The following is a 13,214-nucleotide window of genomic DNA, read 5'->3' as shown; positions in this document are numbered from 1 at the left end:
AAGACAAATTTGAGTTTGAGAAGAGCGTTCAGTCTGTGTTCAGCAGAAAATATCGTGGTGACGTGACTAAAGCACATTTAAGACCTATCTGATCTGAATTTAAGACAATTTAATAATTTTTAAGGCCTTTCATTTGTAAAAAGAATATTTACAACCTTTTAAGGACACATTTGGTGACACTGTCTGAGCCTTACGTCATCATTTTTAATTAGTCACGGTAATACTGTATACTGCGGTAAAATCAGGAGGAGGTTTGACGGTATCAATATTTGAATACCGCCCAAGCCTACATATTGTTGTACTTTTTTGTTACTAAGAATGACAGACTGAGAGTGACATAAAAACCTGTTGGATGAGTAGTCCACAACTGGTATAGGTGGCTTGAAAGGATTTCAAAAAGCAGATTTGAATTGTTGAAGTGATTAAGTCAGTTTACTCATGGGTATCATTGATATGGTCACCAAAAGAGGACATCTGTCTTGCTTGCTCTCCATTGTATCAGCAGCAAAGCAGAGAACTAGGCAGTGTGACTGGTATGTGACACAGGCATAAAGTGCATTGCCACCACCAATTATGATGTAGTGTAAATTACTTAAAATTTGAAAAAACACAACAGGACCCATACCATCCAGTTTATGTGCTGCATCAAGTCTGTCAGTTTTTGTCCTGTAGTTCCTTTTTTGTACTTAAAAGATCAATGAAGCGTGGGGTGTGTTGGTCTAGGGCTTCATAAAAGTCTCCTTCAAGATTCTTACTCGCGATGCGATTAAACTCAGCAAAAACCTGAAAAATGGAGAGGGGAGGGAGAGGGATAGCAACATTAAGCTGATCATCAATCAATTTATACTGTAACAAATTTAAGAACTTAACGTATGAAACTATGATGAATAATTCATTACTACTATATTATTACACAAACATTACTACACATATTTCTATTGAAATCATTTTACTGATTTGTATATACTGCAAGAGTTATTTTTTCATGAAGATGATGTGTGTTAATATTCCAAAAGTATTAAGATTTCTGTCCTCACAGCTTGATATGGTCAGACTGACATTTGATTTGCTGGAAAATTTATGGTGGAAGGCAGGCTGACATGAAGTAGCTTATCTGTCTCTCAGTGAAGAGTGCTGGCTATCGTTCAACCATTCTCTGCACATCAGGCTCCTGTGTCACTATCCCCCTTCTGCCCAGTGGGAATGTTTGGTCCATCATTTGAGTGACTTGAGTGGCATTGGGTATTTTTTTCTTCATTCCCTCTAGGACTTATTTAGATATGCAGATTTTCATTATTTCTATCATTCATTTACTTCTATTAATAACTGAGGTTAGTGATACAAATTTAAAGCAGCATGTGTTGTGGGAAGCTCATACTGTAATCACAGTTCTAGAAAGTGAGGCTGCTCAATTATAGAAAAAACAATAATCACAATATTCTAGTCATAATTGAAATCATGATTATTCAAACGATTATTTGTCAGGCAAAACATTTTTTATTTTTTGTCCAAAATAAAATATATTCTTTAAAAGTAAATAAAATCCTTCAAATGTTGAAATCAAGAATGTTCACTTTTGCACAAAACAAAAACACTTATTGCACGTGATGTGTCAAATAACTCAAAGATAGTATTAGTATATCGTTTTTAGTCATGTGTGCCACACTTTATTCTTTGTAGATATCCTAAATCGTCAAAGTTTGTTTTATTTAGCAAATTAAAAATATGTATAATTTCAAAATAATGTTTTTTTCTTGATTATGTTATTTTTGTAATCGTTGAGTGCAATAATTGAAATTGTGATGAAATTTTGATTAATTGCACAGCGCTACTAGAAAGAATGCTGAACAGATGATTGATTTCAGACAGCTCCAAATGTACAACCAGGCCTAGACTCTCGACTGTTAGACCATGTTTGAAGTGGTGAAATAACTGTGGACATATGATCCACTCTTCTGATTGTTGTTGATTAATGTATTTTCAAATAGCTTCAAATTATCAGTGCAGGTTGATCAAACGGGGGAGCAGTATATACAGAGAAAATCACATGCAAGTGGAGATGACATACGTGCGCAGAGCAGCCGTGCACATCTAATTAAGTCATGTACTGGAGTAAATAAGCCGATACTGAAGAGAACAAATCTGCACATTTGAGCTCCATTTTTGTGTGCATTATGCTTTTTTCTTCTCTCTCACAGGCACTGTGCGCGCATTCCGACTTCACTTCTTTTGGCATATTTTTACTGAACGCTGCGTCTGCATTTCTAGCGTCTCACTTGTGTTTGTACACTTGTCCCCACCGCTGTGTAAATTCCACTGCCCCTTCACTATGATTTGGTCACCTAAAGTCAAGCTAGCAAAAACCTCTCCTGCGTCCCAATAGAGTTACTAGCGCTGTCTCTCAACATAATGACTTCATATTCAAAATTCAGAATTGAAAAAGCCATATGTCGCCAAAAACTGAGTAACTTACCATAAACTGTAGTCTTAATTTGTTTCTAAAAGTGTTTAAGTTACTGTCACGGTCAAATATCATGCTTGTAAGCGGTGATATTTGAATTTAATTTAATTCACAGTCCTCCCTGGCACACAGTACTACACCATACCTGTCAAGTATCCCGTTTTGGCCGGGAAACTCACGTATTTTACCCCTCTTTCTCGCTATCGTCCCGTATTAGTATTTTCCCGTAAATATCCCGTATTTTATTATAATCATTATTAAAAGATGCCTTACTAAACTGAACACCGTCACGAGCCTCGTGAAAACTGCTACTTGAAATGGCCTGAGTGGCAGTTCTCGCGAGATTAGTACCGACACCGGCAACAAACCCGGAAACCACTCAGAAGAGAGATGAATGAATGAAGACGTTCCGCTGAAAAAACAAAGAACTGGTGTAAATACGTTGTAAAATGAGACAGAGTGTTTACCTTCCTAAAGAGCAGCAGGATGGGATACAGTTGCACGTTCTGGAAAATTAGTAACTAAGATTTTAACGTCTCCCACAGCGGAAGGAACGATGTAAGTCACCATGAAATATCAGCCAATCAGAAGCTTCACAAATAAACACTGCTTTAAAAGTGTCAAAGGATGTACAGTCTGCAACAAATATATCTCATAAGTCATTAGTGAATACCAGAGAACCACAAGAGTGAGCATGAGAAATTAAAAGACCACTCTATTTGTTTTTGCAATCACAAATCTTGAAAACAAACAAAAATAAATGATACAACATCCTGATTCACTTACACAATATATCTCTCAGTCACATGAGACTGTTTTTCAGAAAACTAGCATGCACTGCTTCTCACTTAACAGGGCTGCAGCAACTTCCTGTTGTTGCTCCAGGTAGCGCTCGAGCATATCGAGTGAGCTATTGCAACGTGTAGCAACGTCCATTATCTCTTTGTGCACGGGCAGGTTTAACATTTTTTGCTTTTTCCTCATTTGTTCTTGTTCTTTTGTGAGATATTTCAGTCATATTACTCAGAGAACCAGGGTTATGTAAATAACCCATAGTTCTCTTTCATAACATTTGTTTTGATGTCTCACTATGGGATATTCTAGCTCCGGTATTGCAGCCTGAACAAAACCCAGGAGGTGGCTAACCCCGACTCGAATGTGCTAGTCAACAGGCGGCTGCAGACCCTGACTCGAATAACCTGAAGCAATCGCCTCCATCACCCAGTGTGACAGGCGTTGCTTAGCAACAGGCTTACCCTTATGGGATGGAGCCCAGGAGACAAAGAGTTGACCACTCCTCCTGAAGCTCCCTGTCAAATCCACATATGCGCACACAGCAAATACAGGACACAACAGATGAGGCTGTTTCTCATTCTGTGAAGCAGAGAAGGCTGTGACGTCAATAGGAGAACACAGGCCCAACACTTTCGGCACAAATGCCAGGTTGGGCTTCAGCAGCATCTTTGCGTTGCCAGCGAACACCTGAGCACACGACAGGTGCATTGACAGCGCATGGATGTCACTGACACGCTTGACAAATGCCAAAGCCAACAGCAACACCGCCTTTGTGGGAGAGAGTGGACGCCTGCAGCAGGCCATCCACTGAGAGGTGCCTCATCCACAGTGTGGAGACACCCTCTCGCGATAGAACTGTGCCAACATCTCCGAGGGGAGCGTTACGTCTGCCCACCCCGGAGGGCAGCCTGACGGTGGAGACGCCACTGTCCCTTGCTCGAGGGGGGCACAGCCCATCCACCGAGAGGGAACAGCGGGTGTCGCCACCGCGCTGCTTATGGTGTGATATAATCTGCTTTCTTTATTGTGTTTCATTTGAGACAGCGGTCACACTTTATTTATTTATGATGAAATATATGTATACGCTCTTTTGCACACTTCATAGAGGGGCAACAGCCAAACCTCTATTGAAAACGTTCGTTCTCCCGGTGGCCTCCAGGCCGAGCCGTGGTAGCGAGGAGGAGGGGGCGAGGGATGCCCTCAGGTGCACGTTCGAAAGCAGAACAGGTGGACCTGGAGAACATGGGAACATCAAGCTGCGTCACTGGAGAAGACAAGAGAAGCGCGTCAAGCTGCTCTCTTACTTATGCTGACCTGGGTGTGCTTCACAGGCCATGCCAGTGGAGCTGCAGCCGAGTCTGAAGGTTTCCTGGACCAGCCAAACAGCCCTGCTGAGATGGCAGGGCGGGACAGGTAGAGCTATAGAGCACAGAGCTCCCAGCTGCGACACGGGTGGAGAGAGAAGCGATCCGGTCAATCTCTTCTCCTCCCAGGGACTTTACCAGGGAGACAGAGGCGGAGAGCCTCGTTGTCCTTCCTTTCGGCTTACATCGCTCTCCCTATGGCCTGGATTGTGATGCGTTTGACATGGAGACACGTGGATGACAACCAACATCTCCACCCACGTGGCTGGGTCCTGAATCAGCCCAAAAACCTCTCACGCCTTGTAGGCCTTCTCAGTCACGCTCTACCGGAGGCAAGGGAAGCAGGCCCAGGCTCTCTATCACCTCGCAGCCGAGGGATGAGACACCAATCTCCTGCTGCGGAAGGGGCGGTTTACTCATGAATGTGCCATTTCTCCGGGCAGCTTTGGGAAGAAGGGGGGAACGGGCTCGGGGATGGCTAACCGGGCCGCAGCGCGTGCACGCATGTCAAACATGTCCAAGCCGGGGAAGGGGGAAAGCTAGCGTGCCCCCCTCATCTCCATCCCGAGAGGCAATGGAGGCTGTCGGCTGTACAGCCCATGCTGGAGTCGTCTTCCTCTTTCTCCTCAGATGTGAGGAGTTCAGGGCAACATCATCATCTTTCCCATAGTGTCAGCCATTCACGGAGGCTCTTTACCGTAAAACGGTGCCGTGGCGGCAGGTGCCGGGCACCTGGTGACCACTTGCGGTGGCAGGGGCAATGTCGTAACCGAGCCGCCAAATGGGGTGTTGTGTCTGGTGCTCGACAGCCATGGCATCTTTGCGTTGAGTGTTAGTGGTGAGCCGAGACAAAGACAGGGGTGATTGCGGTCGGCTTTCGACAACGTGGAGGGCTTCGAAGCAGTGTTATTCCAAGCATGGAAACTGGGAAAACACTGATTAACTTGAGGTCTATCGATAGAAAGGAGTCCAGAAAGGGTCCACCTGTGGACAGTTAAACTGCTGCGGTGAAAAGCTTCCTGAGCGAGAAGAGGTTATTTGAATGCCAATGTATTCTCCGCTCACTCTACTTATATTAGGTGGGACTACCTGCCGCAGATGAATGCATTTCACCAGCCAATCAGGGTTTGCTTCATGAGATGGGGCTTCTGAGATATGACGCGGAGGCATATATCCCATAGTGAGACATCGAAACGAATGTTATGAAAGAGAACTGCAAATGATTAAAGCAATTAACACATGCTATATCTAGACAGTAATTGCCAGCAATAACAGGTGGTCTGTTAGATTTCTCACCTCAGAACTGCCCATAACTTATCTCCACTTCCATCAGTACTCAAATTGTTCACAAACTCACCCAAAGTAGGTCGTGGATAAGGAAGGGAGAAACACGGAAAGTGTAAGTCCATAGCGGATGTCGTATCATCCCCGGAGCATGCAGAGAGCCGTGTTCCAAGTCCGTGGTCGTCGTTTTTATTTTCTTCATGTCGGCCCATAATACAGCGGTCTAGCTCACTATCTATTTTTTATTGTCTGTAGTTCCCTCTTAATCACTCCAAACGATGCACACCCCTGCTGCGGCTTGACTGATGGCTGCAGTAGCCCTAACCACTACGGTGTCACTATGGAGTCTGATTTCTAGATCTTGCCCTATGCTCCTTTAAAGGAATTTAAAGAGAACCAGGATTTCATTTCTGTTATGAAGTTAATAAATAGAATGGGCAACTGAGAGGCTGTTTGAGATTTTTACGACTTAGGACTTCTGCACTATGTACGGGGTGGAAAACTTAAAATGTTCTTATAGGTTAGGAGTCTCCAAACCCGGTACTGGAGGGCCAATAGTACTGTTGTTCTTTACACTATTTCCTCTTCCAAACACCGGCATGACTCCGCCCCTCTTCTGAGATTTTCTCGCATCTTTTGAGATTTGGACACCTAGTTTCTGCTTGTCACAATATTTTGATAAACCATTCAATGATGTCTTTCCTTATGATAATTTGCATTCATAAAATACTTCATCTATACCTTCAGGGTGGGTTTATGTGCTATTTATTCTAGTTGACAATGTTCTATTTAAAATATTTTCTATGTCATGATTTTTTTTTCATGTTGATAACAACCTCCCCCCTGTATCTCTTTGTTGCCAGGCATTTCATACCCAGTTGGTATCGTCCCACCCAGAACCAAGTCTCCAGTCAGAGATTCTTCCTCCATAGCGTCGTATGTCACATTACGGAACAACAAAAACGCTGATCCCAGAGTGGTGAGCTTTTACTGTTTTTTCTCCCATCCTCTTGTAATGTGTTAAAGGGGCAGTATTATGATAAAATCCACTTTATAATGGTTTTGTTCCAGTTATATACATTCCTATAGCCTAATTCACAGGGTCAAAGTTGAAAAAGTTATTTTTCCTCCCTACCCTGTTATTCCATATTTTGTAAAAATCAGCTCCAAATGGGCGAGTTGGATTTTTTTCGCGTTTTGACATCATAACATGGAAACTCATCCTCCTGACAATCCTCACTCTTCACAGTCCATAAGAACGTGAGCTCCTCCCTCTCACACTACCTCACAGGTAAAACAAATGCTGTGGTTTATTATAGAATATACATTATACTTTATTGTCATATATGTAATGCTACATACACGGAATGTGTTCTCTACATTTAACCCCTCCCCATGAAGAGCAGTGGGCAGCCATGGGGTAGTGCCCGGGGAGCAGTTAGGGTTACTATAAGGGACTGATTAACATCCCACAATGATGGACCTGGGAGATTCGAACCAGTGAGGCTACGATTACCAGCCTGCTCCCTTAACCACTAGTCTCTTTATCCACAGATTATATATTTAAATTCAGTATATGGATAATCTGAAGCGCAGTGTGAGCGCTCACAATTAGTTTCATTTTCAACAGCCGTTATGTCACCTCATATTGTGACCATCGTGATCATTTGTGGCCCAATGTGATGGATGACAAGAAAGTGACTTAGTAGCTTAACACTCCGGTGAGTGTTTGAAACGGCTGACTCAGATGACAGTTTATTCTGCTGCTGTCACACACACACACACACACACACACACACACACACACACACACACACACACACACACACACATTCTGAAGCAGCGTTTGTCGGACTCACAATTGCAATAGCCTCTATAATAGCCCTGTGTTTTACTGTAATGTGCAGTTTTTTGACTGAAAACAAGAGTGTGTGGATAGCAAATTAAAATTTCTATGGTGATCTCCTTCTCCAAGAGCGAGGCATTAAGTCTGTTTCTACAGACACGCCTACTCATACATATGCATTGTGGGAGGATAAGGGTAGTTAATAATGGGTTATATGAATGAGAATATTAATTATGATTATTAATATTAGCTCAACGAATTACTGGGTGCCACCTCTTAAAAAGAGGAAATATGTCTAAGTTTTTCTTTAGACTAAACAAGGTATTAAATCAGGGAAGTGAATTCTTTTTTTTTTTTTTTTTTTTTTTTTTTTCACCTTGTCTGCACATGCTGTTGAAGGTTATCACTACAAGAAGTGCAATCTTTTAACAGCAATGCATATTTTATTATTGCAATTAAATAAATGAATTTATTTCATTGCATAATTGTGACCATCACCAGCCCTCCCTAGGGAAGGGTAAATACTTTATTAAAGGTAGGATGTAAAAAAGAGAGGGCAGTGTTACACCAGGGTGAGGGGGGTGGGGGGGGGGGGAGTTAACAGGGAGGAGGGATACAAGATAGGAAAACGAATGGGTGGGGAATAGTCAATAAGTTTCAAGTGATGTGATGTGAAATTGTGGTTGTGTATATTGTGCTTATTGTTGTGTTATCAAGCCAGTCTGGTGACCAGTGTGCGGCTTAGGAATAATGGTGGTGGCTGTGAGCAGAGGAGGAAGTGAGTGGAAGTTACATAAAACAGGTATTTGGGAACAACGTGTCTATGGTTGAGCCCAGTATGAGTGTTATCCCACAGCCCGAGGCCAGTGCGTCCATGACAAATGTGATTCCAAGAGCCGCTACTGCAAAACCCATGAGCCGCCCCCGGGCCCGATGAAGCAGTCGGGCCAGCAGAAAGAGCGAGAGATCTAGGGGCCCCCGGCGACCACACCACGGCCAAGCAGCCCCCCGAACGCCCCCAAGGTCCCAAGCCGAGAGGCTGCCATTGCCCCCCCCCCATACACACCCGAAAAGCCCCCAAGGAGCCAAGGACCCAGTGCACCACGCCACCGACTCCAACCCCCAACCCCCAGGCCCGGCCAGCCGGTCAAGCACCCCGGGCCCCAGGAGCAACCCCAGGGACCAGGACCCCCCAAGGGCAAGCCCCCGGGCCAAGCCCCCCGGGACGCGCCCCCCACCCCAGCCCAGGTCCCGGCCACAGCCCAGCAGGACCGCACAGCCCCAGACGGCACAAGGCCAGCAGCCCAGGGCCCGCCGCCCCCCGGACAGCGCAAGCCACGGGGCAGCGCCCCCCGCCGGCCCGCGAACAACCGGCGACCCCCACCGCGGGGACGGAGGCACCCCAACGGCACACATCCAGCGCGGGACAGCAGCCCCCAGCCAAAGATGCCCCGGACCCACCCACCAGTCCGCAGATGGCAGGACATACCCACCAGGCGGCCGAAAGCAACCTCAACCACCGGAACAGCTAACGCCGCCCCCCAGTAAACAGCATCATCCCGAGGCGCCAAACAACCCTGCCCCAACCCCGGTGAGGACACCAGCACCCCCCCAGCACACCCACCCCCCAAACCGGCGAGGTAGGCCGCCCCGGGCCCGCACACCGCGGGGCCCGCCCCCAAGGCCACCAGGAGACAAAGCAAGCACCAAGCCACACCCAAGGGGGAGAGGCACCCCCGCGCCCCACCCGGCCGACACAGCCCGGAAAGACCCCGCAAGGAGAGACCCCGGCAAAGCCCCCCTGAGACCCACCGCCACGCCCGACCGCACCATCTTGATGTACTTTTACTCTATGCAGTGGCCCAGGAACCAACAGAGGGGCCAGGCCCCCACCAGAGAGGCCCAAATATGTGTACCAACCCACCACCCTGTTATGGTGCTTCCCGATCCCCTGTGTGAATGTGTGTGTTTGGTGAATGTATGGGGTGTAATTAAAAGAAGGGGGATGGAGGGGAGCGGTGCTCCCCCTCCAGCCTCTGTGGATTTATGTGTATGTGGTGTAATAGGCCGGAGGGTGTAAATGATGATACACCCTCCGGGGGGTGGCATGTTGAGATGCGATTAAAATTGGAGGGATTAGTAGGGCAACTAGAGGTGGGAGGGCCGCCCCCACGCCACTACATAGTAACACAGGTGGCGGCCCCCTCCACCCCCAGCCCCACCATCCAGCCCCCCAAGGGTTGGGTATCGGTGTGTGGTGCATTTTGTGAGTGAGCCAGACCAGCTGGGAGTGGGGTGAAGTGAACATGTAGGAGGCCTGTCCAGTGTGAGTCGGGCCCGTCCGCGTGGCGGGCCACGCGAGAGGGTAGATGGCGCAGACGGGCAAGTGGCACTGCGGGCCCCGGAACAGCACAGTCGGAGACCCCCCCCCACGGCACCCCCCAGACCGCGCCGGCCCCGCGGAGCACGGCGACACCCCCCACCCCCGGGCACAGCCAGGCACCAACCCCATCCCCCGGCGCCCCAGGGGGCGACCCCCGCCGCCCGCCGGCCCAGAGCAACGCCACCCCGCCACCAAGGGGAGCGGCCGAGCAGGGGGGAGGCCCATGCCCACACCAGGGCCAGCACAGGCCCACCCGGCGCCACGATACAACACTCTCCACCGGGAGGCGGCCCCGGCCCCCCCGACGAGAGAGGACGCCATCCACTGCCAAGCAGGGCCATCCCGCCAGCCACGGACCGGCAAGCCAGAGTACCGAAGCACCCCCAGCCCGGAACCGCCCCCCCACACCAACGGCGCCAACAGAGCCCCCCCCCCCCCCCCCACGGAGGCAATCCCCGACGACCCACGCACCGGCACGAGACACCCCCCCGACGCCAGCACACCCCGAACAACAGCGGGCCCGAGGCCACCAGCCCCGCCCCGCCCAAGGCTGCGCAGCGCCGCCACGAGCCGCGGCCGGTCCCCGGGCAGATGGCCGGAGAGCACCTCCCCGGACACGTAGCCCAAGGATCCACCCCCGGGGCACCCCCGCCCCGGAATCGCGCCCACGGAGCCCGGTGCACCCAGCCAGCGGACCAGCCAATCCCAACGCGGATCCACCGGGCCAGGAACCACGCGCCGCGCCCCCGCACACCCGCCCAATACGACCCCCGGGGAGGCCCCATAGCACCCCCCACCCCACCCCTCTAGCCATAACGTCCACACCCCGGCCATTGCGGTCGTACAAAAAGCCCCCGAGGGGGCCCCGCCTGGCTCGTCGCGCAAGCGACATCCCTGGCAAAGGTGCGCCCCAGGGAGCCAAGCCAAGGACCCGCAAGGGCCGACGGAGCAACCCACAGCCACACCCCGCCACCCAGCAACCCAGGAGGCAATCGCCGACCCCGGGCAGCAGCCACCCCCAAAGCTACCCCCACCCCGGATCCCCCCGGACCGGAGCCAAGGACCCCACCACCCCAGGCCCCCCAACGAGACCACCCCCCAGCCAACCCACCCGGCACGGCACCGCCCGTCCCCCAGGCAGGAGCCACAGCCCATCCACCAGTGCCCCAGGCCAACGGGAGCCCCCCAAACCCAACCCCACAGGATGCCGGGCGCAAGAGCAAAGGAGGAGGAGGGGGGGAGGACGAGACAGGGGGACAGGGAGCAAGGGGAAGGAGCGGCAGGGGAGCACGCAGGGCCCCAGCCCCAGAGACCAACCAGATGCGCATGCAAGGGGCAACGGCGCCAAATCAAACAGCCCCGGGACCCCGTGAACACCCAGAAGGAATGCACACCCGTGCTGAGGCAACAAGGCACCCCGGCAACCCACCCCAGCCATCCTGACCAAGACCACCCCAGAGGCCCAAGGCGGCCCCGGCCTACAGTTGGGCTAGTGCGTTAGTAAAGAGTGGTGCTGGCAGTCGCTTGCAGGCTAGATCATCAGGCTTTTAAAAATTTAGATTTAATGCAATTAAAAAAGGAGTCCAACGCTCTTCAAAGCACGTTATTTTTTTTTGTTTTCTGAGAGCAGACATCTTTTCCATGGAAATAAATTCTGTGAGGAGATTTTGCCATTGGTTTATGTTTAAGGATTTTTTGTCTTTCCAATTTAGTAATATTGTTTTTTTTGCTATGGCTAGTGCCGCAAGGATTGATTGTGATTGGTTTGCTGGAGGTTGAAGCATTGTCAGGTCTCCAATCAAACAAAGATTTGGAGATAAAGGAATCCTGCAGTCCAAAATGGAGGACAGTTTTTCAGTGATTAGAATCCAAAAGTGTTGAACTGGGGAGCAAAGCCATAAGGCATGTAAATAGGAATCCGCTGTATTCTGGGTGCACTGAGAGCAGATGTCTGTTGCTGAGAAGCCCATTTTATGCATTTTCTGTTGGGTAATGTGGGATCTGTGGAGGACCTTGTATTGAATTAGCTGAAGGTTTGTGTTTTTTGTCATCTTAAAAGTATTACAACAAATTTCTGCCCAGAAATCAGTGCTCGGGGTGATTGAGAGTTCGGCCTCCCACTTCGCGATTGGTAAGTAATTACAGTTAGTGTTCGAAAGCGCTCTGTATATTTTTGAGAGTTTTTTTGATTTTGTTGAGATTTTTTTCATATATATAGCCAGTTCTGGAGGTTGTAACGTAGTTAAGTCTAGTGGAGTGGTTTTCTTTATTGTCTCTGTTACTTGTAAGTACTGTAGAAAGTTACTTTTATTTATATCGAATGCTTGGGTTAGATTGTTATATGACCTGATCTTGTCATTTTCAAAAAGGTCTTGGAGATGAGTGATTCCACTCTCTTCCCATGTCTTCAGATAGAGTGGTGTTTTTTTATTTTTAAAGTCGGGGTTGTGCCAGATTGGAGACAGTATACTAGTTTTTAATTGGCCATTTGTGATGTCCAGGGCTTTCCACCATGCAGTCAGTGTGGAGGCAATTAGTGGGTTTTTAAAGCAGTTGTGATGTTTGAGGGTCGCAGTGATAAAAGGGAGATCAGAGAGTTTAATGTGTTTGCAGTCTAACTGTTCTATTTCTAGCCAGGTGTTGTAGTATTCTTTTGGACTTAGCCATTCTGTTAAATATAGTATTTGGTTTGCTAAGTAATAATGCATGAAATTAGGTGCTTCTAAACCACCCTCGTCTTCGTCTTATTTTAGGTTTTTTTTTCTAGTATAGAATTTTGTAGTTGTAGAATCTAATCTTTGAAACCATTGTTTTGGTGGTTTCAGTGGTATCATTGAGAACAAGTAGTTTATTTTTGGTAAGATTTTCATTTTAACTGAGGCTATCCTGCCAAGTAGTGAGATGGGGAGATTGTTCCATCTCCGCAGATCTTCTGTGACTTTGTCCAACATCGGATCATGATTTAGTTTAATTAATTCATTTAAGTTTGGTGATATATTTAAGCCTAGATATTTAATTGTATTTGTGGTGGAGGGGTGTTGTGGATTTTGGTGTGCAGGATTCCAAGAGTTTTTTGTCAAA

At 48.3% G+C, this 13,214-nt stretch overlaps 1 protein-coding gene across 10 annotated transcripts in view; it reads left to right on the top strand.

The window, feature by feature from the left end:
- LOC114464554 (pleckstrin homology domain-containing family A member 5-like) overlaps positions 1-13,214 on the top strand; it is a 205,988-nt gene that overhangs the window by 164,344 nt on the left and 28,430 nt on the right. For all 10 annotated transcript variants that reach the window (XM_028448853.1, XM_028448850.1, XM_028448851.1 and 7 more), the window contains one exon: positions 6,768-6,883. In XM_028448853.1, coding sequence (XP_028304654.1) covers positions 6,768-6,883 — 116 coding nt within the window. The remainder of the gene's footprint in view (positions 1-6,767; positions 6,884-13,214) is intronic.

Source organism: Gouania willdenowi, chromosome 6, assembly GCF_900634775.1.
Source record: "Gouania willdenowi chromosome 6, fGouWil2.1, whole genome shotgun sequence".
In the NCBI taxonomy this organism is placed as follows: Eukaryota; Metazoa; Chordata; class Actinopteri; order Blenniiformes; family Gobiesocidae; genus Gouania; species Gouania willdenowi.
This window is presented reverse-complemented; position numbering and strand designations above follow the sequence as displayed.